This window comes from Centropristis striata, chromosome 20 (assembly GCF_030273125.1).
Source record: "Centropristis striata isolate RG_2023a ecotype Rhode Island chromosome 20, C.striata_1.0, whole genome shotgun sequence".
NCBI classification, from domain to species: Eukaryota; Metazoa; Chordata; class Actinopteri; order Perciformes; family Serranidae; genus Centropristis; species Centropristis striata.
Genome location: NC_081536.1, coordinates 10,271,555 through 10,299,332, shown reverse-complemented (window position 1 = coordinate 10,299,332; position 27,778 = coordinate 10,271,555). Strand labels below are relative to the sequence as shown.

At 40.7% G+C, this 27,778-nt stretch overlaps 1 protein-coding gene and 1 long non-coding RNA gene across 2 annotated transcripts; one reads left to right on the top strand and one right to left on the bottom strand.

Moving 5' to 3' along the window:
* On the bottom strand, nt 1-27,700 carry LOC131993844 (solute carrier family 35 member F3-like). Its single transcript, XM_059359901.1, has 7 exons — nt 27,505-27,700; nt 13,665-14,007; nt 8,334-8,553; nt 4,663-4,788; nt 3,977-4,169; nt 3,757-3,846; nt 1-2,305 (listed from the first exon to the last, which is right to left on the bottom strand). Exons 1-7 carry the CDS (start codon nt 27,578-27,580, stop codon nt 2,064-2,066), a joined length of 1,290 nt encoding a protein of 429 aa, XP_059215884.1. The 5' UTR covers nt 27,581-27,700; the 3' UTR covers nt 1-2,063.
* LOC131993846 (uncharacterized) lies at nt 15,425-19,231 on the top strand. The gene is made up of 3 exons (XR_009396353.1): nt 15,425-15,800; nt 18,130-18,290; nt 19,096-19,231. It is a non-coding gene; the product is annotated as an uncharacterized LOC131993846 (long non-coding RNA).
* Nucleotides 27,701-27,778: the final 78 nt, after the last annotated feature.

The window sequence follows — 27,778 nt, the reverse complement described above, 5'->3', positions numbered from 1 at the left end:
CACTTGAAGACACTCAACAGTAGATCTAATAAACCCATCATTTATTTACGCCCTAAATATTTCTTCCTCAAACGTGATAATCATATGTTGCATCTCAGTGTAAAAATCATCATTCCTTACAAAGGTTTACATTTATGTCTAGCAATAATTCCAGAGGAATACAATATTATAATTTATTGTCATAGAGCATGACAATGGGAAACAGTGCTAATGTATTCTATTGCAAAACAAAGAAAAGGCAGTGAAGTGGACTTCAGCTGTATCTGCTCATACAGTATGTGCATGCTCCTCCTGCAGATGTCACCCACTGTCCTCTCGGGGTTAGTCAGCAACCAAATGCAAAAATATAAAAAGTCCCGTACGATGTGTCAAGAGTTTGTTCCAAAAAAACTCAGTCGGATGAGTAGAAGAAGGGTAGTATTAAAGAGTCTCTCTGCAGCAGTCTGTGGTGGCACTGTAAAAAACAGATGGCACGTAGCGAGCATATGTGTGGTCGAGGTGATGTTCATACATTCACAACAAGGCAGAGTTTCCAACTGTTGCTTTGCAAGGCGTGTGCCTCAGTCGCTCTCAGGTTCGTCCCAACTTCCTGCCTCAGAAATGTGATTGATGGAAACAGATTGAGTAAAACATTTTTTGACAAACAGCAGAGACGGACAAATGGGAGCCATTCTCATGTGTCGACGCACCTCTCCTCAAGCCACAGTGAGACAGTTATTTTCTGTCTGCCTGTCTTATTTTCTCCAGGAAAAATAAATTAGAATTGCCGCAGATTAGTTTGTGTGCATATCAGTCTCGAAAGTTAAATGTGATAGGAATTATAAGGGCTCAGTGATGGCTATGGTGGATGTTCAAAGTTTTTAAAGGGGTATTTTTAATGAAGCCTGTCTGCCTCATTTTAAGCTTTTAGTGCTTTAAGTCCATCCAAAGATTGGTATACCTGACGCGTTAATTGTGAAAATGGGCCAGTTAATAGTTTGAACAGCAGTTAAAAAACACATTTTATATTGTCTGAATGACAATGCATGTCCTTTGAATGCATGTGTTACCTGTATTGCTTGGTTAATAAACTGCTGCCAGTGTCTCAGCAACAGAAAAAGTGAGGCTTTATGGATGGACTGAAAGCACTCGCACTCTTATACCATCTCATGCATTGAAAACATATTCATTTGAGATACTGGTTTATGTCTTGCGTGACTTAACTGTGGGCCTGAGCGATGGGTGTCAGTCTTGACAGAGTGGGAGTTTAGCCCAAGGACAGCACATAACCATAGGGAGCCAATCAGTGTAGTCAAAAAGAAGCTGACCTCTTCTCTCAGGATGAACAAAGAGAGGCGTTACGAGAAGCTTCTTTATCTCAGATTGATCCTCAGGTGTCCAGACAGGTCCGTTCACACCAGATGAGTCCAGTCCACAGCTCGAGGACAGCCACGGTGTGAGACACAGCTATGTACAGTGCACGAAAGGCAGGTATTTGTCATTAAGTTAACACCTGAGGGACGCCACTGTGGGCCTCCCTTTTGTTTTCAGGCATTCAGCATTTTAGGCATTCTTCTTTGGATCTTAAAGGTGTGTATATGTGTATATGTTAAAGACAGCAAGTCACTGTGTTTGGCCTGCCTCGTAAATGTCTTTTTCTTTTATTCTCAGAACTGAAAAATATCAGGCAAGTTGGCAAGTCTTCCCAGGCGCAAGGATGTAGTGAATCCATGGAATGATTAAGAGGTACATCAAAATTAATACATGAATCCATCAGTTATACCTGATGATCTTTTGGGTTAGAGGGGTTACAATTGGTAAAGTCCATGCACCAACTCTGATAACTTCTGAGTGGAATGGACGCAGAATGAATGATACACAATCTGTGCCTCCTGCATCTCCCCGTTCGATCAAAATGTTAGTGACCAGAGGGCAGTCTAAAATACTTTTTTCATCCAGGGAGCTTCGTGAAAGAGAGGGCAGGTCAAATGTCCCGACATCGACATTAAGAGGTGTTAATGTGTCTCCCTTCCTGTGTGTGTGTGTGTGTGTGTGTTTGTGTGTTTGCATGATAATTCATGGAGTTAATGTGCAAATGTTGACATGGAGGTCCTGGCTCTCCCTCTCCAGTTGAGCCCTGTGGTGGCGCCCGCCTCTCCGTTGCCCTCTGCTGGCTCATCACGTTTGCGCAGCTTTGTGCTGAGCTGGATGATGCACTGGTCCCAGTCCTCAGGTAACAGCAGCATGAGGAAACCCAGGCAAATGATGAACACAGCAATGAGGCGAACTGTGTTGAAATGGATTTCACATGTGTAGAGGTCCACCACTGTAAAATAAACAGGATGTATTAGTATGATATCATCATGAAAAGGAATTTCTAAATATTGCAATTAACAAAAATCTATAGGTTGAACACTTTAAGGCAGCAAACACACTTTGAAAAGAGTCAAGTTCGAAGCTTAAAACACAGTGCACCATGGTAGTGACCTGTTAATCATAAATTAGCCCCGCCATAAATGGGACCAAAGACGACTTGAAACCAATTGGTAACCTCCGGGTCTGAGAAGTGAGGCAAACCAGGAAGTGCCTTAGGCTGCATTCTACCGAAAATAGGGGGTGTTGAGGAAGGTTGCAGAAGCATTTCGGTCCATTAATTTCTATACAAAATTAGAAAACTTCTCAATTGATATATTACCTCAGAATTTTTTTTAAGGACAACGCTATGGTCTCAATTGCTAGTAAAAAGACAATTTGATGTTAGTAGTGTAAATAATGGCCCCATTAGATGAAAATAGAAGATAAAGAATCGTATGATTTAGGGCGTACCTTTCATTGACAGGTCACTAACAAGGCGAGCCATCATCAGGAGGGAAGAAAAGCAATGCGTATCCACAACAACGTGTCAATAAAGTAAAAAAAAAAAAGATGTTTACCAGTTTGGTCTCATAACTTTGACCCTTTCACACTATATTTTTACTTAATGACAGTATTTTTGAACAATTTTTTAAAATTATTATTCAGCGTTTGGTTGGACAAATAGACACTCCAAGGAGTCACTGTTCATTTTTCTTAGGTAAGTAATGTAATTTTGTTTCTGTTTTTTTGTTAGCCAAAATGAACATCCCAGTTAATGCTCCAGTTAATGCTAACATGAATTAGCAGTGACTTCTCTCAGTCAGGTTGCCGGTGTAGAGAGGCGTGTAATCAGTGTCATCATATCCCTCTTGATCCTCCATAGTCCAAATATGGTCTGCTCCCTGTTTCCAAGAACATGATGGCGACACAAGATGGCAACGAGTGTAACGATGAACTCAATGCCTCAACAGGCAGTCCGCAAACCAATGGGTGACGTCACGGTGACTACGTCCATTATTTATACAGTCTATGCTTGAAACTAGCCATTGAGTCCATAGAGTCATTAGGAAAATGTTTAATCGGTTATCAAATCAAGTGAGAAATAGGGCCATTTTCTCAATACTTCATTTTGTAACCCATAGAGTCCCCCCCTGCTGGTCATTAGAAAGAATGCAGATTTAAGGCACTTCCACATTGGTTTCACCTTTGGAGGCCTAGAGGTTGTCACTTGGATTGAAATGTAAAATATAAATAGGTTTGTCACAGAAAATCTCAAATTATTGAATAAGAAGGAAACCAGTTTGAAATTCTATTCTTCATCAATAATATATGATAACTTTTGGCGGGATTTCAGTGCCATCAAATATTTAATGGTGGCCGGATTAAAAAAGTTGGGTCTGGGAAGAAGGCCAAGAGACTTACTGGCATTTACAGGAACACTTAAGACGACGCCAAGGGAGATTAATGTTGGGTATGTTACCGCGATGCCAAAGTTCATCAGTACGTTGAAAGCTGTGTGAGAAAACACAATGAGAGGAGCAGCAGGCGATGCAATGAGGGTGTGAAACCACAAAAATGGCATTCATGGGTTGCATAAAAATTGCATTATCAGATTAATGCACAACATTTCATCTTTCCGTACCAAACAGCAGGCCTGCCACCCCGCAGAGGTAGGCCCAAGGGATGTCTGCAGGTGAGCCAATGTACTCCACATGTGTAAAATACAGGATGACTGGCACAAAGCTGATGAAGACAAAGTTGGCGCTTCCAACGATGCTCAAAAAGAGTGCAGCCTCTCCAAATCTGGCACTGCCCAGGACCATCTTGAAGAGCACCTGAGGACATATAGGGAGTACAGCCATGAATGCACAAAATCCGCCCCCTTAAGGAGCAGAGGGATATTGCAGAGCGGTGCACCTGCCAAGTACCTGCCATGTTTCTGGCACAGGGCCGCTGCTGTCTGTTTATCACATTAGGCAGCACAGACAGCAGGGCAGAGGAGACCAGAGCACCGTCAAAATATAGCTATCTGTCCCGTAACCTCCTTGATCAGGACATCGCAGCCCGAGGCCAGCAACCAAACGCTCACATATCACACGCTTCTGTCAGCTGAGTCTTACATTTTATAATCTCCTCCTGTCTTCTGCCACCTGGTTACATAAGCAGAATGGAGCTAGTCCAGGATTTCTTCTATTCATACACATGTTTTGCTATTTTTGCAATATTTAGAACATTTTATGTTCCATTGCAAATGAAGGTTTCACCACAGGGGACGTTTATGGAGGGACACAAGCTTAGCAATATTGTTTATCAAATGCAAACAAATACCTTGTAGAGCGCTGACATCGAAGCAGAGGCCACGACCAACGTAATGCCGATGACTGAGTGGCTGTGGAATCCATCAGCATAGGTCATCATTACAATGCCTGCTATGGCCAAGATAGCAGCGACTATCTGTGGAGAGAGGAGGAAGGAGGAACATCAGGGAATGACGGATGGACGACACACTGCTCGCAGTGTGGTGATAAAGACGCCTAAGCCTTCACTGCTGTGTAGGGACACAGCAGGCACACATGGCGCATTGTTTTTCACTGCAGAGGCATCACAGAACAAGGCTTGTAATGGTATAATTAATGTGTGGGTTTTATTTTATAGCCAGCAGACTGCTCATTTGGTATTTACATTTTCTCACATATAGGCAAACACAAGCACATATACACACTCATTAGAGGAATGCAATAAGTACAATTACTCAAGTGCAGTGTTGAGGTATGTGTACTTTACTTGAGTAATTCCATTTTACTGTAGTTAACTTACAGATTAACATAAACAATCTTCTTCTGATCCCATATTTCCCCTTTAATCCTTAGAGACCCACCATAGACCCATCTTCAGGGAGAGATGGCACTCGAAATACATTAAGACACATTGAGGAACACCAAAGAAAAATCCATGCTGTGATTTGATGTGAAACACTTCTATATATTTTGGAGATTCCTGCAAGAATAGAATTTTTGGCAATTGGATAGTTTGCAATTTTGCTCTGGAAACTGCTCAGCAGGTAAAGGGGACATGCCAGTTTTCCCCTTGCCAGATTTTTTGGCCAAAAATTCCCTGACAAATATAGGATGAGCACATCTTCCACCAATGTACACACTGTTCTTGGATTCACAGCACATGTGCTTCTGATACAGGACAGGCAGCTTCTTGATTGTCTGACATTGATTTTCGTTACACTACCATCATGTTTACAAACTAAATACCCCCCTCAGTGCACCAACCCCCCACCTTCACACCCACTCCCTGCCTCTGCGATTAGCTCAAAACACCACCAAACCATCTGTTTCATCCCGCTCTCACTCACCCTTGAAGAATCCAAACCAAAATCCTTCGTCTTTGCTTTACAGCTTTTGCCTTTGCTGTATGTTGTTAGTGCATGTATGTGCAAGCGTGTTCGACTGTAGCGTAGTGACAGGGACGTGGGATGTGGTGCAGTCCAGCTGAGTGGATTAGCTCTGCATTAAAGAGGTGTCAGGAAGATAAATGAGCCGTGTGTTTTCGCTTGGCCAAAGCCCTTGGGCACCTTTGGCAAAATGACTCTTTCTGCACTGCAGGCTGTCTGTCACTCACAGCTACACCTTCTTTACGCATTTCTCACGATAGACTGTTTGCTTACAAGGTCAGCGACCCTGCATGTGTTAGTGTTTTTGTCTCAGAGACGTTTCAGCACAATGTGTGGTCAGAGGAGGAACAGGATCAAAACACCTGCACATTGAGTAGCTTATGTGATTACAGTGTTATTGATGCAGTATGTTGTGTCTAAATCTCTTTTACAAGAGATACATCCAAATGCAGCTTAAACATTTACCAAAATACTCATTTAATGACCTTCTGGTGTGGTCCATTCTGGCTTTGCAACCAAACTGAGCCTCTTTTACACACATAAAATCCCTGAAACAATAAGCATCCCTGTTTAACCAGGAGGATTTTGCATCCCCTTCTTTCTCTCTCCTCTCCTTTACTTTCATGACAAACTCATCCAGGATCCCCTGCATTGCTGCAGACATCCAAACACTGCAATCCCCACCACCACCAAGCAAAAGAGAGAGAGAGAGAGAGAGAGAGAGAGAGAGAGAGAGAGAGAGAGAGAAGCTGGAGGTGTAAAAGAGAGAAAAGCAGGAGTATTACAGTATTTGTCTCTTACTGAGGCCTTTCATCGCAGATAATGGGGGTTGGGAGTTGGGGCATGCACAAGGGAGAGATTGGGTGGTTGTGAGGGTGTGAAAGACAAAAAATGTGTGTGTGTGTGTGTGTGTGTGTGGGGGGGGGGGGGGGCATTCTGCAGAGTGCTGGACGGCTGCAGATATGAAAGCATCTGAGGAGCGCAGTGGGAGGAGAGCGGGAGATACCTCAATTCACAAAGCTAAACACTCACTTCGCTGCTCCTCTCTCTTCATCTGGACTAAATCTGTGACAAACACACACAGATGCACACCAGGAGGCACATTTGAATGACACAGTGATCACTGGTGGTAAATCACGCTGTCACACAGGTAACGTGCTCTCTACTCGAGCGTGCTTGTGCAGCTCACATATTCAGCTGCAATGTCAGTCAGAGCAACAAAACACATATTATTCTCATTCCTGAGGTGTTATGATTGAACTACTGCACTATAGAGGTGACACATAAACACTAAGACACAATATAAAGGTCCCATGTTGTAAAAGAAGAGATTTCCATGTAATTTTCTATTATAGGTCTAGGTGATATATAAATACTGTGAGGACGTCAGGACTTCTGTAAGTTTGTGATGTCACAACTATACTATATAGAGGCAGAAAGTGCTGCCACAGTGCTGTTACAGTCATTTCTTAGCTGCAATGATGGTGCAGAGACGCCAAGAGTGCAGATGTGAAGGACTCAGAAACACTGACCAATCAGAGCAGACTGGGCTTTTTCGGGAGGGGGGCTTAAAGATACAGGCGCTTAAACAGAGCGTTTCAGACAGAGAGTGATTACAGGTATATTCAGGCAGACAGTATGAGACAAATTATGTGTTTTTTTTTTTTTTTTAACATTAAAGCATGTAAACATGTTCAAGTAGAAACATAAAATACAAATATGAGCCTGAGAATGAGCAAAATATGCTCCCTTTAAATCCTCCCTTGACCATAACGGCTTAAAGGAAATAGGAGTCTTCTTTTTCTCGACAAAAGCAAACAGAGGAAAGCGAAGGTCATCTTGTTGTCTGATGTTATCCAAAATACAGCAAGCATAAGTCTGACACATTGGTGGGACAGTAAAGCAAAATGTTGGCTTATCACAGATATAATGCAAATAAAAGCCGAAAACATGTGACAGGGAAACAAAACATATTTTGCTACACTAAACTAACTCTCCTCTTTAATCGCGGCTTGGTTCTTTTGATAAAAAACAGCATACACTTGCCTCCTTGGAGCTCAAACTGAGTCAGGCTGGGAAGGAAAAATGACTAATCGGTAGAACTACTCATTAATCAGATCTTTCTTTTTTAAATTATTTTAATATAGATATTTGAATTGGATTCAAGAGTGCCAAACTGGTCAAGCTCTAATCTTAATTTAGTCAGTTGGAGACTGAGGTATTCCAGATAAAACGAGGATGATCAAACATTCCATTAAAAGATAATATCACTTCATACTGTAGTTTCCATAATATGTATCCTTATACAAGCAGCTTATAGACACAAGTGTTGAAAATGTTATTATTGGTATATCGTCTATTGTTATTTTTATGATTGTTGCAAATTCAAATTATGTCCTTTTAATGGTCGCTTTTGTTGTTTGTTATTTTGTAGGTAAAAGTTGGAGTGTAGCCTCGAGGTAAGTCAGTGTTTTACTATCCACTTTGTTTTTGTGACCTGTGCTTGACTCAGACTCTTTTTTAAAGATGCAGTGGGGACCATTTTATCTCAGGAAGTGAAAAACTGTTCTCAACCAAACAAGGCCGATATACTCACCCTGACTCCCATGAAGCGGTCTCTTAGTACAATCCAAGACAGCAGGAAGACGAAGGCCTTGTTACAACAGAAGAGCGCGGACACGTCTGTTGTGTTGATCTTCCTGAGGGCCTGCAGGTACAGGTAGTTGGTGAGGATCCACAGCAGGCCAAAGGGAGCCACCTTGGTGAAAAACACCTTGGGTGTGAGCCCGTCATCCCCAAAAAACCTACAGCACTCCCTGTGCAGAGACAAAACACAGAGTACGGGGTTATGATATTGGAAAATGTGGTACAACTAATTTAACAGTTGATAAATGTAAGCAGGGTTCTGGGACTTTAATCAATATTTATGAATACAAACAGCTCCGACTGAACTAACGATACCAGAGAGACCAGAGACTAATCAGTGATGAGGGTGTGAAGTAATTCCCTTATTTAACAGTTACATCTAAATGAACATTGCACCGCTGTGCATGTGGGACCCTGACAAATAAGTAAGTGTTTAGAAATACAATTACATCTGCCAAAAGGCATTAAAGTTAAATATTTCTGAGCTGTTGCCATTAATGAAACTCTTTTTTTATAGGATTTTTCTGCCAGTTGGAGTCTCGAACATATCAATATGTTATAATTACAGAAGGGACATACATTAGTAACTGTTTCTAGTACTAATGCATGTGGTACAGTGAGTTTGTGATGACTGAGAAAATGGTTAAACATAGTGAGCTCAGTCTTACTGCAAGAAAAATGGTGATCGACGATGAAGAGTGATGAAGAACTGATTCAACTTCAAGGGCTGTATGAGGCTTAGTCACACTACAGATGTTTTTCAGTGGATATCGTCTCTACATTCCAGCTTAAGCCTGGTATTAATCCCTATCTAGAAGAATGTTTGAAAAGACAAAAGAAGCTGTAGTATTTCAAATGTTCGAAAAGCATGAAAATGACCTTGAAGGAGAACCACACCCATTTTCATACATGTTCTTCTTAGGGCCAGGCGATATGACCTCAAATCAATATCACAATAATAAACATTTTACCTCAATTACAATTAGTGAATGATTCTTTTTTTTATGCCATCATAATTCACTGACATAATATTTACTGTAAATATGCTCAACTTTTACAGCTGGGATATTTTTTCTAATCAAAGAGTGCATATCTTTGTGATCTTATAGAAATTTAGGAGACGCACACAAATGAACTATTTTCTGGTTATTTATTGAATATTTTTTAACTGAAATCAAAGAATTGCTTGAAATAAAAACGTAAAAATGTTTTAGTTTTAAAGCAGAAATCTATGACGGCATATTAGGGCCAAGAATGAAAAATAATAATACAGACCCGGGGGAGGGGGGTAATATTTTGGGAAAAACGCAGATTTATGAGATAAAAAGTGGCAAATCTACAAGAAAAAAGTAGCAGATTTATGAGAAAAAAAGTCGGATGCAAAGTTCCATGGAAGCAACGTGAAGGAGAACTCACACACTTCAAGTCACATGACTACTTGACTCCACCCTGAAAATAATTGCATTGATTACGTCAGTTAGAGGTTCTGAATGTTGGTTTCGATTAATTTTCAATGAATTGTCCAGGCCTAGTTATTCCTATGGTCTAATTGTAGATAACACTGAGAGGGAAATGTTCTGAGTATGAGTACAGTTTCAATTTCAGGACTGAGGACACTAAAATAGAGCTCATTTGGGTAGAAAATAGAAAACAAATATTCTGTGGGCACACAGAATCTGTCTCCCATTCACTGTCTGTGAAGCAGCTCCAGACTTTATACTTGATGACATACTCTGCGCTTTCTGGCTTTCAGAGGGAGTAGCTCATGTTTACAAATATTGATTGAGCTTCCTTAGGCCATGGAAAGTCTTATTTCAGGTGGTGTTCCCCTTTAAATAAAAGCAGACAGTCTGACGGTCAATGTGTTACACTCAATGTAACGTGAGAGTATTATGTATCAAAATCATGATAGTGATGCTGCCCTCTCTGTCGCCATGTTGTGAAATGCTGGACTCAATAAACAATAAGTTGCATCACTCTGCTGTGATGCCAAGAAAAACGACACCACTACCAGCTCTCCCCTTGAGTCAAAATATAACATTAATGCATTTTCAAGGTATTGGCATTTTGACGGTGCTCCTGACTTACACCGTTTACTCTGAAAGCTGTCGTGCCCCGTGAAAGTGATGAAGCAGCAATAGCCGAGGAATGGCAGGTAGCACATTTGTCAGATACTGAAGAGCAGCGTAGTTCTGAATCAGCTCCAGAGAGATGAGTCAGCACTAAACTCACACCCGCTTTATAAACACACTGATTCAGTGACAATCACATTGAAGTCTATAATTATTTCATTATAGACACTGGATACTACACCGTCTTCGGGTCCAAACCACTGACAGTCTGTGGTTTGTTTCTGCTGTACTGTTGCACTCGTGAGACTCGTAATCTGCATTGATTTTAGAAACACTTCCAGCTCTAAAACTGTGCTGTTCTACTATCAGCGAGTCAGGAAGTCAACAGTTACACTAAACCTCAAGGCACTGGATTTCAAATAAAAATATATTAGATTAGAAAGTCCAACCCTGGTGCTAGAAATTTAAAGAGCCGGGACATGATTTTTTTTTGGTTTCTTCGGAATTAAGTGATTAAAATGTGTTTAAATGGTGCTTTTGTGACAGTATTCTATACATTATCTGCAGTGGTGGAGTGTAACTAACTTTTTAACTTTTTAAAATGAAACGTCATAAGAAAGACAAATTTAAATGCTGCTTATGAAATTGAATCAATAATAATAATCCAATAATATATTTGGAATATATAACAATCTAATTGAGGCCATTTTGCATAATGAATACTTTTACTTTTAATACTTTAAGTACATATTGATGATGGTCCTGTACTTTTACTTAAGTACATTGTGAATGCAGGACTTTTACTTGTAGTGGAGTGATTCCACAGTGTGGTATTAGTACCTTTACTAAAGTAAGGGATCTGAATACTTTTCCCACCATTAGTTATGTGTTGCTGTTGACAATTAAACCAAAAAAAATCATCCTTGCTTTAACCCTGACAACGGCATTTTATATTCATGTAAATACTTTTGAAAGTAGTAGTAAAGTTTTATAATAACCAAGAACACTACTCCTCTTTCAAAACATACAGTAAAGGGAAGCAAGTCTATTGAAGTCTAAATGTGAACATGTAGATTTGATTTTATGCAGTGAATTATATTTATCTCTCTTGCATACGGTATGTCAAGTAAATCTCAAAAGGTGAAGCACAGATAAAGTTCAATAAAGAGCATCTGCCTCTTACAGCAAAAATCCTCTTGTAATGTCTATGAAGAGCAGCTATTACCGATGACAGGTATTTGCCTCCGCAGTTCTTTGGACTCTGTTTTACACAAAGAGGCAAGACAGCTATAACAGGTGTCAACTCTCGGTCTCTATTTCTCCGCATTGTCTGCGATTCACCAGCAGGTGCAATTTGAATAAACACAAAGGGAACAAAGTGTTTGATATTCAGAGCACATCATCGGCCGAGGAGTGGAAGCCCCAGATCCTTGTGTAAGCCCTTAAAAAAGGAAAAGCTACATTACAGAGGTGCATCAGAAATTCAGAGCCAATCCCCCCACGGCTTACCCACCCACCACACCTCTCACATACTTCCACAGTCTTTGTCTCTGTGCTAAACAGCGGGTAGCGGAGATAACACTTTCGTCCAAGAACCATGATGAATGGAGTGTTTCCACTGTGAAAGCACCTCTAACACACTTTGGATTACATTCTCTCCCTTCGCTGCTGCAGCATAACCAAAGATGACGTGGGGAAAATGAAGTAGTGATGGGCTATTTTGGAAATCAAACATGAACAAGGAGTGACTGTGCATAACTAAACAGCAAACATTGAAGGTAAATATTCAGTAATTCAGTAAGATTATTAACAAGCTTATTCTAATAAGCAGCTGGCTTGTCTTACGACCTTTTTTGAGGATCTCGATCGCTGAAATCAAACCTCTACATTCATATTTTCCCCACAAGGCTTTGCAGCTATCTCCACAGGGTGTTTCTGATCATTTCAGCCATAGGCTTTAATAGTAAAAAACAAAATAGTGAGACTATTTGTTATTGACTCTCCACAAAATGATTTCTGATGCGTTACTACTGAGGCTGCTGCTGATGGGAAAAATTGCTTTCTTTCATATGATGTGAATTTGCATGATAGTTAAAGTCAGTGCAACATCAGTGAGTGTAGAGAGAAAATAATTCCCTTTGACTGTAGTTGACTTCACATACACGGTTGATCATTTTTCTCATTTCTGTTGTAGTTGCAGAAAAAATGTTAGTGCGGTGTGTGTATTTGGCTTGTTAGCCATGACAAACACACTTTTAGCAATGAAACTTTTTAATAGTATTTAAAGGACCAAGGTGTGTGATAAGGCAGTGATACTCAACTTACGGACAAGGCAAGCTGAGTTTCCCTGATTTAGGGGGATTTATTGGCAGAATATAAAATGTATAATTATGTTTTCTACTACTGTAACACCTTGTTTATTTCATTCATCTTGACGCCAACTTTTCCAGAAATTCTGTAGCGTAGCTTTTTCACACATTTATTTCACATTTCTCACATTTTAGCTCCTATCCACTGTCCCCTGTAAGTTTTTAAGGAAATTTTGCTTTAGAATTATCACATTAAACTATCTTGATTCAGAACATTTTTTTTTGACCAAAAACAAATATATATTATTTATCCATGTACTTATTGCATTTCTACAAGTATGATGTTAAGAAAATATAGTTTAGCATTATATGTGTATATGTATTAATCATTTGATTATCTCTTACAGTAATTCTGAACCCAGAGCCTTAGTGTGTGAATGACTTCAGGCCATCCATGTCCTGCCGTCTTGTTCCGGCTATAATAATGTTTCATTAGTGTATAATCACCTGACACGACCTTGACTACTGTAACACCTTGTTTATCTCATTCATCTTGACTCCAACTCTTCCAGAAACTCACATTTATTTAACATTTCTCACATTTTAGCTCCTATCCACTGCCCCCCTGTAAGTTTTAAGACTGATTTTGAAACTGTACTTATGAAATACAGGGAATAACATGGTCAGGCACCTTTGTGAAAAGAGCTGTTGAGACCTTTGACTCCTGGCAGGAGCATCTGGTCTTCAGAGCAGGGACTTCTGGCTGTCCCAAGGTTAAGGGACAGCCCGGAGTCCCTGGCAGTATTTTTCTTTGCCTTACTTTGCGCGTTATTGTTCTCCTTGTCTCAGTTTAGAAAGTGATATGTAAGAAACTTGTTTGCATGCAGTGAGTCACCTCACCTGAATCTCTGTCTGGGCGTCTGCCTCTCTGGACTCTTGCACAGGTGGCCAATGTAGTAGAGAGGGAAGAAGAGGCAGTTCCAGGTGGTGGCGAACCAGGTGAGGGTGAAGGGAGCGTCAAACTGCTTAAAGGTCAGCTTGGCCAGCTGGGTGGAACCTGCCCAGGACGAGCACACACACATCACCATTGCGACTCCCCACAGGGCTTTCCGCACCTGTACCGTTGTGACTCTGATGCAGCAGTGGAGTTTCCGTCTGTTGGAGCCGGACTCCACTCCGGCCGCACCACTAGCCGTCTGTGTGTCCGTGGTGCCCACCACATTCTCCCTGATGCGGTCTTCTCCTATAGATGAATACATGCATGTTAAGATAAGATAAGATAAGATAAGATAAGATAAGATAAGATAAGAAATACTTTATTCATCCCAGCAGAGAAATGTAGGTGTTCCAGCAGCCAACATACACACAACACAACACAACACAACACAACACAACACATGTATACATACATACATATTCCACCTATACAGAACATGAGCCCACAATACATAGCTTAGTATAGAAGAAGTGGAATGGATGGTCCATGTGCATTATAAGCTGTTACTCATAGATAACAGTTACAGCAAGTGTGCAAATATACAGGTGTGTAAATATACATGTGCAAAAAACATGTGCAAAAATACAGTTTGGTAAATACAGTATAAGCAGCTAAGCTCAAATTTAAATAAATATTAAATTAAATTGACTGCTGAAAATTCTGATTTGTTCTATGATCATATTTAAACTTCTTAAACTGAGGACATTTTGCTTTAGAGTTATCACATTAAATTATCCTGATTCAGAACATTTTAACCAAAAACAAAAATATATTAATTGTCCATGTACTTATTGTATTTCTACAAGTTCTGGTGTTAAGAAATATAGTTTAGCATTAAAAGTGTACATGTATTACTCATTTGATGATCTCTTACAGTAAATCTGAACCCAGAGCCTTTGTGGAGACTCTTTTTTTCTGTGTGAATGTCTTCAGGTCACCCATGTCCTGCCATCTTTTTCCGGCTAAAAATAACTTCTTTCACAGTTTAATTGAACTTGAAGGTAATCAATCAGACATCTGAGTTAAAAATGTGGTGATCAAGTGTGACAGGCTGCAGCCAAACAGAGGACAAAAGAGGACAGATCTGATATCCAATTCAAGGCGACCTCTTCTCCACGTGTGTTTGCCCGAGTGCACAGACACACACAGCAAACACTTAACTTGGCTATTGCTCCTGTCAGAACCTGATAGCCTCCATTCTTCTTCAATAATATGTGCATTGAAGCAAAGTGTTGATGCGTTGTTTTCTGTCCCACTCACACCCACTCTTTGTTTTAAAGCAGATTCACTTGCCAAGGTCATTTTGTTACCTCGACTCATTGAACTTACTTATGGATACATTGTTTATTGTCTCATCCTGCAATTTATTATCTCTGCCTGGAATAGGCCTGAAGGGAACATATGTTAAGTCTGGTGTTTGCATGTGTAAGGTATAAATTCATGAATGAGTGCATGTGTGCATCTGTCCTTCTGCAGGTTCACACTACTGGACTAATCACCCTGATACTTTTGTGTACATGTATGACTGTATGCTCAAGTACCTCTGGTGGTTTCACAAAGATGATTTACAATTTTTGAAATAACTCTTTTATGAGGTATCATTGACTGCTGACACCTCCCTCTTCCGGCCTGTAGGGGCCGCAAGTAATCAACAACTGCATCAGTTACTCAGAAAAGGCATTTACGGCAATCGGCTAAAAACAAACCTCACCTGTTTAGGTGCAGGATCTTTTGCAGGCCACGTTTTAGTCTTTGCCACTGCGCATGTGCATCGTTGCGCATCGCGGAAACGCTTGCTTTACTTTTCGGCGCTACGCGAGTTTTACCAGCATAACATTTGTGATTATTCGTGCAATACGCATCACTTTGCATAATCAAACATTGGCCAAAATAACCAGTTATGTTTGCTGCTGCTGTGTACCTGTGTACAGGACAAGTCACAAAACAAAGCGACGTCATTTCTGGATTAATGATGATCCGGAGGTGCACAGAGTCAGGAACTGCATCTGAATGACTGCAAGCGAGTTGCTACTACAGTGGTATGTACTCAAAACGAACTGATTTAGTTGTAATTTAATTGCAATTTACTGATCACAAGGATGCCGACATAACTACATCATTATGCCAATGCAAAAATGCCTAAAATAATGCTTTATTAGGTCTGTCTACAAGCATTTACAAGCAATTACCAACGATTTCTTTAGTTTACAAATAATTTTGTTATCATTACTACTCAAATAATATAAAATATGATCATGTGTGCAACAATTAACTAATAAATAAACATAAATCATGCCATTATTCATTATTCATAACACTATTAATTATCTTTTTCCCCCTAGCAAATTACAATTTATTATTATTATTTATTTATTTATTATTTATTACCATTTATTATTGACCGTTATCAGTGACATTATGTAATGATGATACATTAACACATCTCAGCTGAAACAGTGACAAAGAAAACCAACACCATCATCATTAAAGCCCTAATTAATTATTTTTTGACAGTCTTGAGCCAAACAGAGCCTATAGCTTCACCACAGAGGTAAAAAATGGATGACTACAACTTTAGAGTCAGAGCAGTGAGATGACCACACAGTAAAACAAGCAACCCCATATCAGCCCTGTTTCATAACAGCTACATATTATGCACAATGCATCTCCTGGAGCTTCCTGCCTTCCAACAAGTTAAAACTGAGGGATCTCCCTAATGGTGCCTCCAGAGGTAATGATGTGCTGCAGGGGGCCTTCGGCCGATTCATCTGCTCTGTACAGTGCTGACTGGAATACAGAACACTCTTCAAAAGACCCCAGCTAGCCAAGCATAAATCTAACTTAACTTGCAGTTAGACTGTGAATATTATCAATGTACTGCATCAAGAGGACACTGAACTCTCTCATACCATCTCAGTTGTCCTGTGTCAGTTTATTGCCTTATACTTTATTACACTGATCTGTGCAGTCAAAGGGACACCTATCATTTAATGTAAGTGGCTCGCTATGCATTTCTCAAAAGCAGTGTTTACGAGGGAATCCATCATGCCCAATCAGACAAGTCATTCTTTCCTGGAAGTGCTGCCTCTGACCTTGCCAGGTGGTCTCATCATACCACAGATTAACATCCCTGATGACTATCGCCTCCCATGCTAATGCCCTGGCTTCCCCAGGCTCTTTAACGCACAACAGATTCTTATTTCTGTTTATCTTCTTTGAAAAGGTGATGCAATTAAGATGAAATTATGCTGCATTCTTTGGGCTTCTTTAACAATGCTTCCTGCTTCAGGGGGGAAAAAACTAAACACTTGACAGCTCTTTCAGTCCTGAGGCAAATTTGGCAGCACTGAAAGCTGATTCAAGATCATTGTCTGTTCTTGCGATGAAATGATGAATCAGCAAAGACCAAAAAAAGAGACAGACACACGTGGATGTCTATCAAAGTCTTGGGCACGAGGGTGAGAATTAAGTTTCTCTATTCTGAGCTCCAAGCCTCTTTGTCTTGTTGTGAAGGTCATCTCTTGTTTGTGCTGCCCGGTTTTTGTCCTTCCTGGGCCTCCGTCCCACTTCCCGTGGCCCTGGCCACTGCTCCATACTGCAGCACAGTTTAATCTTCCAAATGCAGTGATGGGCCAAGCCAATCAGCCCCCAGAGAGATGCTAGGGCCCTGCTAAGCATTTCCAGCTCATGCACATGTGAACACCCTTAGTGAAGTGTCATGACAACATAACAGTCTTCCGTTAAGCTGTTGTCATAATACTCTGTTTTATTAAATGAGACACAGTTGTATAAATTGTCAATTGAAACCTCTATGATGAAACGCTGATGCATCAATGTATATTCATTTGTTACCCACTGATACACCGACTCAATTATTAAAAGGTAACACACTTTTTTCTGCTTCCTGGCGGTGAGTAATGATACTGTATCAGCCTTGACTGGCAGTGATGAACAATATGAAGCACCGCTGAACTCATCAGTGTGAGAGAGCTAAGTCAGTAGAGTGGCTGAGTGAGATAGAAAGGCTCCTTCGCTAATGACATTTGAAGCCATTATTACCGAAGAGTCTCTTTCTGTAACTGCTAAACGATCAGCTGAAAGCTCTTAACCTTATCAGTTAATAATCAAATGTCAACTGTCAAGGTCAGACGTGAATGCGGTAAAAAGCCCTGCAATCTATGGTTTGATTAAGTGTTTTTTAATAAAATCCCATAATTAATCTCAGCCTGTTTCATACCAAAACAGATTTAGATTAGGTGTAGTTGCAGATTACCGTATTAGCAAAGATGCTTAATTTAACACTAGATAAAAATATCTCCACTCATTCAACACATTCTGTGTCCAAATGTGCTTAACTGAACCTAACAGGCATCTGTGAAATCACTGGAGACAGGAAGAAAGCGTTTGGCATCCTTGTAGGACCATCTTTGGATCCACTCTGACAGCGGTTTTTTCCTCCTCACATGCATTCATCCAAACCACTTGGCTGAATCAAGGCACACTGACACCATGGAATTCAATATGCACAGGTAAAGGTGCTCTCATGAGTAAAGAAATTGTTAAAAGAGGATTTGCTCCGAAACCATTTGTCAACAGAAAATACATTATTTCAGCCCTGATGGGTTTTTGTTAGAGCAAAGGGTTCAATACATGTCTCCTTAAAGGGGACCTATTATGCTTTTTCTTATTTTATGTCATATATGTAATGTTACAATGTCAGCTATTATATTGTACTTGTCCAAAGTGTCAAAACATGTGGTACATATATGTCAAAGTAATCCCTCTACTAACATCAGGGAAATGTTATTTTCTCCAAAATGTTGGCTCACATTCCTGTTGGAACATGTGAGATTGTCTAGGTTTTGCTTTAAAAGCTTTTATTGGTGGTTCTTCATGGTAGAAATTGTCCAGAAACACTAACCAATCAGAGAAGACTGGGCTTCTTCAGACAGACCGTATGAGAGAAATATTTTTTTTTTTATCATTAAAACAAAACCGTTCAGTTGAAGCCCAAAATATAGTGTGAACCTGAACATTTTAGGAGAAAAATCTTGTTCTCTGTTTGAAAATCTGTGTCTTCACCACTAAAAGCACAGTAAATCAATCTTTATCTTATATGCTCATTTGTCTGCCTCTAGTGTTTTAGTACACTGAGCACCCCATAGACGAGGTATTGAATATACGTCCTACTTCCAGTCGCGTCGAATCGCTCCGATTGGTGTTGAGATTTATCTGGCCATTAACAAGCCAGTTTTCCAGTGTTTTCTCAGTCCATGCTTCCCTGCTTCCCGACCAGCCTTATTCCCACTCACGCTCTCCTCCCTCCCTCTGCAGACTCTGCAGTGCAGATCTCTCCTGCTGATAGCTGCAAATCCCAAACGTGCCAGCAGAGCCCTGCCTGACTGCCTGCTCTCACACTTCACAGTGCCTTGCCATGACAGGCCGAGAAAGCCCAGCTATGTCCCTTTGTACCTCCCTGAGCAGGCCACCGCCCACACCCTCCACGACACTCTCTCTACCTCCCTGCTCTCAGAGCAAGAGAGATCCTATAGCAGGCAGCGGTGACGACAGCCACGGCCACTGTACAACTGTCGGGAGTGCTTCACCGGATCCTTAAGTTGGAGACGGAGGTACGAAGAGGTTTGTCTGTTTGGTTGTTTGGCGACACCTCAGTGGGAGTAAGAGTGCACTGCAGTGCTTTGCCTCAGTGATTCAAGAAGGTAAACAGATCAATCACCAATACACACTTCAGAGAAACTCTTCTCCTTGTCTTACTGTCTCTTGGGTCTCTGCTTGGTGATGAATATCAATCGACTGGTGCAACTTACTCATTCTGGCATGCTCGTAATCAAACATCATACCATATATATACAGACAAATGTGTCCATACCACATGCTTTTATCGAGTAATAATGTACGGTCATTATTAGCAACTTGTATAAAAAATGCTGAAGGGACCAAGTTGACCTTGATTTTGGATCAAGATCGCAAAAGATGCAAGTTACAGTGAAAGAAGTACTGAAGCCTTAATAAAAACTGTAAAGTAAGTTTTCTTTTAAATCAACACCCAGCTCTCTATATGACATCAGCCTTAAAGGGACAGTTCACCCCTAAAAAAATACATATTTGCCTGTACCTACCTGTTATACTGTTTATCAGTCTGGATTTTTTTCTCTGTGAGTCGAGTATACTGGAACCATATAGCACTTGGCTTGTGGTGCTCAAAAAGAACAAAAAAAGAAAAGAAAACTCTTTCCAGAAACTATGACCCAGTCGCCCTAACTAATCCACAGAGCTTGTTGTGAGCAGTTTCATATCAGAACTTTACTAGAAAGACTGTATACTGTCCCTTTAAGTTTACTTTTGGGTCTAATAATCTAGTTTTTAAAAATTAAGTTATTTCGTCAGACAAAAATGCTAAATAGTTGTTTATCTTAGGCTGTCACACATCATCAATCACTGCAGCAGTACTCTCAATAAAAATAAATCCTTCAGTCCCCTGTTGACAAATGTGGTTTGTCATTCCTGACATGTCAAAATTTGAGCCTTACACTTTGTATTTGTTTAAAAAAAATAGGAAAACTTGTAGGAATTTGTATGAACTACAAACTACAAACGTCACAGGGTTGTAGTTTTATCGTGGCAGGTCAGACAGACAGACAGGCAGCAGTCACTGTCTTTGTAATCTCTAAGTCTGACAGACAGTGGGAGTCTGTGATACTTGGCTGTGACAGCTTGGTCAGGCCAAGCTGACAGTCAGAGGCCTTTCAACACACCAGAGCAGGCTCATCTGACAAGCCTGTCTCGCTCAATAACACAACAGAGAGTCAGGCGGCAAACACACACTGCTGCGTCAACCAGCTGATAGGTGGGACCACATGGGCTGAGGGGACGAAGGCCCAGGAGGGCAGACAAGGGCGGGACGACTGTTACTGATCCCGCTCTCCTTAATTCCGGACCGGTTTCTCCTTCAACCTCAAAGGACGCCGGAGAGACTTCCTCACCGAATTGCAAACTTGTTGTTTGTCACCGCCCTGACCTGCCCAGCTGGTTCAACAGATGCTCACGATACAGGTCAATGCTGCGGCCCTCTGATGCCTCATTGGTTAGTGACACGACAAAACACTGGTGCAAGCAAGCCACTGTTTGTTTGTTTGTGTGTCTGTGCTCTGTGTGTTATAGTGCAGCAATAGCAATTACTCATATTTGGCATCTGGTACACTGCCCCACTGTATACGCCCCAGTCCTGAAGCATCCCTCCCTCTCTCTTGCAGTCCCTTACAACAGTGACTATAGCGTGATGGACCGGCAGTTTAACAGACTGGCAAGAGGCCCAGCACTTTCCGCGACAAATCAATATTTAAAAGATTGGCCACAGCGTTCCTGTTGAAGTAATGGATCGTCAACCACCGCAGGTGTATGTTCTGAGTGTATGCCCAAACAGCAGTTTTACTCCCTCCCTGCACCCCAAGGCTGCTGATAATACAGGAATCCTACTAGAGTTAGGCAGGTAGAATTTTTTTTTACTAGCAGAGGTCTCTGTAATACTGGGTCCTTTATCTTTGTATCACACATCTCGTCTCATTTGCAAGACTCATTCTCTCTCTGTCACTCATGTGCACCTTCATCAGGTCAGTCCAAATTGTAATTCAGTCTCTCTCTGACATGATCTGTGTCACACACACACACACACACACACACACTAGTAAGAAGCACCAACAAACTAACAACCTATTTAGTGCCATATTTTCCATCACCATGGCACTTTGCGTTCCACTTTGCAGAGGCATAGTAAGAAAAAGAAACTGAGCTTGGAGAATTGACTTGTGTCTTTGCTTCAACTGTGCAAGAGCCTGAAGACAGCCGACTAAAATTTCTGACGTGTCAGAAGCAGTTGCCGGGGCATGTTTGGTCATCACCCCCCCTGTCCACTGCATGGCAAGCGGCACCCAACAAAGCTGTCATTCAGTCCAACTTAAAAATGAGTGGTGTGGCTCGGTAATGGGGTCAGATAAGGGCTTGAATTGTAGAGTGTATGCTGAGCTTAAGGGAGCAATATGGAGCCTGTTAAACATGCACGAATCCAATCGTTGTATATTCTCACAATGTTGTTTGAGTATACGAGGTGTGTCAAAATTGAATGATTATTTAGCTTTTTTAAATGATCAAAATTGTATTAAGATGCAAACGTGTGCATACATACATACATACATACATACATACACACTGACATATATACAGATATGCAATCACCTATCATCATGAGTTTATGTTGCTCCCCTCTCCTCATGTTATGCTATATCTCCTTTCTTCCATCCCTGTCTTCCTGTCCTGTCCACCCCTATGTCATATTGTATGTATGTTTATGTATATGTACGGACGGGTAATTTCATTGTCCTACTACTTGTTACTCTGTTTAATGACAATAAAGTTGAATCTAATCTAATCTAAACAATCTACACATCTGCCCAGGCCCATCTGACTTTTAAAGAGATTGGGAGATGACACTCTGATTGGTTTAACTCATGTTACACCCATAACACACTTATGATTAATTTAGAGACTAAATTCAGTCCATGCACCATTTAGCTAGCAAAAGTGGACTACCCCAAAATGTGTGATGACTGATTAGTTTTTTAATGCAATCAAAAAAAAATGGAAGTTTATCCAAAAAGTTTTAGATGGAGTTAACTGCCAACTAAGTCATTTTCACAGATGAAATGCAACAGAGCACACAGCACACATTTTTGCTGACTATTCCCGGGCTGATCATATTTACAACAACTGCTGTAGGGATGGTGGAAATATTTTGTTATTTCAGCTTTGTAATAATTAGTCTTCTAGGTACACCACAACTGTACCATCTGGTCTATTGGCTGCATTGGACATTTCGAGGGGACAGGCAGCCGTCCTGCACCCTGAAGAAAGCTTTCGGATCAACTCCCTCAATTTAGGATTAGAGCTTAGAGCTTCCTCTTTACATGTTTTTTCAGAGGATTTTGCTCAGAGATGAAACACCACGACACAGAAGGCATCCTTTTTATATGAAATACAAAATATGCAGCCAGGAAGTCGTGGCAACAAACCTCAAGTGAACTTATATAATAAATCAATTTAACACTCTCATTCATTACAATGAAATTGATGGCTTTCTCTGCACGCTCACTCCACATTACATAAACCGGAGCAAAATTTTGGCCTCGTAATAAAATAAAAGCCCTGTCATTGTGTATTCATTGCACACCTATCAAGCAAGAAAGGGCTGTTACACTGGCTTTTAAAATGAATTTAAAAGCATTACTCCTCTGTCTACCTTCAAAGTCAACTCCAATTAAATTCAAAGGATCAAAGTGAGATGTAACATTTTAATGGAGCTTTGAAAGGAAAACTCCAAAATTACTGTCTTAGCTGCATCTGGTGATCTTTTAACACCACTGATGCAGATTAAACACGCATGCTTGACCTTTTATTTTGTCAGATGCAGCCTCATCTCCATACTGAGGTTTTTGCTTTTCACACAGGCTGCAAGTACATTAACATACAAATAAGAAGCATGTATGAGATCCAAGATTCTATTAATGTCCTTGTGAGTGCGCTTTAAGGAAACGCCATGTTATTTTTGTGTTTAACATTGATGCTGATTCAGTTTTTTGTGTTCTTTACCTCAATTGGACAAATTCAATCATATCTTAAAGTTGCACTCCCACTTGCTCTGTGGTAAATGTTGCTGCTGTTTTGCTAAAATGCACATATTTTATTCAGATGACTCATGCACTGCACAAAGAGCAGGCAAAAATCGACCGACTTTTTATCCATCACTTCAGGCAAAATCCACAAGAAGCAATTAATCTAATACTTGCCTTTTCTCAAAACATCTTTCAAATCTTGAATCGGACAGAATAAACTGCTCCACGATAAAATGATAATCCCTCTCAATAGGATAGATCCAATACTATGATAAAGTAGTTAATTATCTGTTCATTTAAACCTCTACTTCTGTGTGTGTATGCACCGATCGATTAATGACCAGTAGTCTTTGGTCAAGGTGCAGGGAGGCCTGGAGAACGGTTCAGTGTGCTTATAACAGCAGCTGTTGAAATATAACCAGCTTCCTCTGGGACCTATGTAGCCTACACTGAATCACTTTTCAAAGACTCCTGTTTCCCAGCGTGTAATGAAATTACAGAGATTAAAGGGATTTTTATGAACTTCTCACCCCTGCCCCTGATGACACAATGCAGACATTCCCCCAAAGACATCATCTCTGGAAACACATTTCAAGAAATCAATAATTATCATCCATGGGCTGCCACAAGAACACATATAGAAAGAAAGAAATTCTGCAGAGGAAGACAAACCTGTGGCTGTAGGAGATAGCAGTAGATGGACTTTAACTAAATCAAGCAATATTACAGGGACACAGGATCATCATGGGATGGATGGGCCATCCGCTGATAGATTGTTTTGCTACTACCCTCAAGGTTGTACCATTAGGTTTGATGTCAAAATTGATTGGTGGCGGTTCCACCTTTCCTTAAAGCATGACCACATCTGACCTGAGGAGGTGCTGGTGATATAGTGACGGTACCAAATGTAGAAAAACTGGAATTTAATGTTCAAATCAGCAAATTAAATTCTGTATTTGTTTCTGGCTTTGCCACAGCATCTCCTCAGTCTTGTAATTGCTGTATGAAGCACAACACTAATACTCCCTGGCACTGTGGAAGTTAACTGGACACACACAAAAAAGAAGAAAACAGAAAGACCACTGTAGATGCCAAACTGAGAAAAATAACTCTTTGACAGTTGGGCGCAGGCTGTTAGCGAGGAGAACAGAGGTTCTGGAGCCGGAGTTACATAAGCAGCAGAGTCTCTGAAAAAGCTGTGTGTTGATCCGCTGTGGCCCCCTGTGATTCCCTCCTCCTTCAAAGCAGCTGCCGAAATGGGCGAGCCGAACCTTCACATCCTAAACTCTGCAGCTTTGACTCCCTTCAACAATTTACAATACTATATCACCCCCAACACACACATTTACAATCCCTTCTCTATCCACAGCATAGCTTTTTGTTAATTCTGTATATAGAAGCTTGTCACATAACAGCGTGCCATCTGAGTTATTCTGAAAATATTTTGAGCTGACATTCACACTAATAAGCTTAAAATCGTTGGTAACCCAGCAGCAGTGATTATTCTGAGGTTATCCAGAATGCCTCACAGTGGCTGGATATATGCAACACAGTTTGAACAGCCACAGCATCTGGTTGGTTAATTTGATTCCTGCAGTATCCATATGAAACTGCCTGAAAGTCCTTTATTCATATTCCAGCAGCTGGTCCAGTCATATATTATTCATAGTGAATTGTTTTCATATACTTTGACATTATTAAAACTGTTGTGAACTCCCAAACAATAGAAGGGGTAGAGTTCTTAACTGACAGGTCTGAGTCAGCAAGTTTAAATTTTGACTCCTGAAACTGCTGCAAGAGAGCATGAGAGGTAAACGGCTTCACAAGTATTTATGTTTTCTCTTCATGATTAACTTGTGTATTAAATATAACCTGAAAACACCTTTTTATAGAGGCTACACTGACATTTTGGCAAATTACCTGCAGTTGCTGCGGTGTTAGAAGTTGATTGGTTGCCATCAGTGTTTATCCAAGCAGTACCTCACTGCACTGCACAGCAGTATACAGCAAGCAGCAGCAACATTAAAGGGACAGTTCACAACAAAATCCAAAATGCATATATATTTTCTTGCTATTTGGCAATCTAGATTGTTTTGATGAGTGCTGGGGATATCGGGCGTGGTGATGTCTGACCTCTCTTGAATGTAATTCAACTTGATGTTCCTCTGCTTGTGGTGCTCGTAGCGCTTAAAATATACATTTGAGCAACTCAACAGCAATGTCTCTTTCCAACTATCATGACCCAGTTACTTAAGATAATCCACAGACCTTGTTGTGAGCAGTTTCATGTAGGAACTATTTTCTATTTTAATCATGAAACAGCTCACAACCAGGTTTATGGATTATCTGCTGTAACCTAATTTAAGGAAAGAGACTTTGCTGTTGAGTTTTTTAAAAGTTTTTTGTTATCTTTCTGGCACTTTGAGCACCACAAGCCAAGTACTATCTTGTTCTATTATATCCAAGAGAATGCACACATCTCTACGGCCCAATATCTCCAACACTCAAACAGTAATTTTATCTGTAAGTCACTGTAACCTTGACTCTTTTCCTGCGCAATGATATGCACACAGGGCAAAAAACTAACAAATACTTTTGATCAATTAAGCTTTAGATTATTTTCTAGTATTTTTCAGTGTCCATCTCAATGTCTCAAAGTCCAAGGTGATTTCTAAAAATATCTTTGTCAGACCAAAAACCCAAAAATTATTCATATTTAGTTTAATTTGATTTAAATTAAAGAAAAACAGGAAATCTCCATATTTTAGAGGCTTGCAAAAGGATTTTTTGTGCCAATTTTGCTTTTTTTATGATACCAAAATCATTTGCGATAATATTTCTGTCTGACTCATCGATCAGTTGACTAATCGTAACAGCTCTACATGTGTTTTAACTGTTCAAAAACGAATAAAATAACAAAAAATGTATGCTAAGACTGCAAGTTTGCACACATGAATCACTTACTAATTCAATTGAATCGTTATTTTTTCTGAAGGTTGCCTGAGAGATGTAAATATAGTAAGGGATTACTTCAGATGCAAAGCACTAAAATGCTGTGAAATCAGAAGGCTTTGCGCTTATGCCAAACACTGAGACATTCACTACTCCTCTGTGCTGACGGGTGGATTAAAGATTGAAAGCTACTTTGCACGAGCATGATGCCGAAGAGAACATTGTAGAGTCGGGCAGAGAGCTGTGACAATGTGCTTGTTCATTTTGTCAGGACAGGTGATGCAGCAACACAATCCAAGCATTCAGACATGTCCTTTAATTATGTCAGCAAGAAATGTCCTAATTGTGCTCCTGCAGATCAGAGGGACTCTCAGGGAAGGCAGGGTGTCCCAATGTAGGACTGATCCATTATGAAGCCACTAGAGGCAGACTGAAAACCAGTTTACATGGTCCATTAACATGTTTACTGCTGGGTTCATGTCCCATCTGTGCTCTGGTATTTTAACTGTGACTCTTGCAGCCAGTGATGGGTTGAGGGTGGAGAGAGTGAGAGGGGGAATCCCTGCTGCAATAACAACTTAAGATCCTCCCTATGGACCAGTAAATTTAGCACAGTGTTCATCAGGCGCGCATATCCCCCCTCTCCAAAATCAATGCGTCAATAACATAGTAGTTTAGACAATGCAGGGCTATTTCAGGCTTCATTTTGGGGGTTTACAGCAACATCACACGATGAAAGAAAAGCATACATTAATAATGCGATTAAATTCCGAGTGCATCTGGCGACTTGTGTACAGAAAAATGACAAGGATGTTAAATTGTGTGCACAAATGTTGCATAATAGATTTAACGCCAAGTTGTGCGCTTCATTGATTGCCGTGGGGTTTTTTTTTAATCCTGCGCGCAGTAAGATTTTCCAAAGTTGACCCATGTCTTGAATGAGATAGCCTTAAGATAAATGTTTCCTCTCCGTATCGGATCAACAGAGGGATGCTTCTAAATTTAGAGTATTCTGTGAAAAGACATATCAGACAGCCCAGCAGACGCACACCAGCCCCAGCTTACGGTGTTGCAGGCGGTCTAAACGGATAGAAACTCTCCCTACCTTCCACTTTGGTGAGGGTGAGCACCGGACTGTTGCAGGCGGACAGCGGGGCAACCCTTGCGGAGTGTTTCTTCATGATGATGAGCTCGGATGGGCTGAGCTCTAAACCGCTTCGACTACATCCCTGAAGCTGATATGGTGCAGACACCAGACCACTTGATGGGACCCTTGATGTTCCTAGAGCCGGTCTCCTGCTCTCTGTCCCCTCGCATCCATCCAACTCCCTCTTGATGGTTTTGTCGTCTCCCCCCACCCCCTTCCTCCACTTGCCTCC

What these genes read in the sequence shown, in the direction of transcription:
- LOC131993844 (XM_059359901.1), bottom strand. Translation starts at nt 27,580, where the DNA reads ATGAAGAAACACTCCGCAAGGGTTGCCCCGCTGTCCGCCTGCAACAGT. An exon ending in ACCGCTTCATGGGAGTCAGG is followed by an intron (nt 4,789 to 8,333) that starts GTGAGTATATCG and finishes CTCTCTCCACAG; the next exon opens with ATAGTCGCTGCTATCTTGGC. An exon ending in AAGTGTTCCTGTAAATGCCA is followed by an intron (nt 2,306 to 3,756) that starts GTAAGTCTCTTG and finishes TTTATTTTACAG; the next exon opens with TGGTGGACCTCTACACATGT.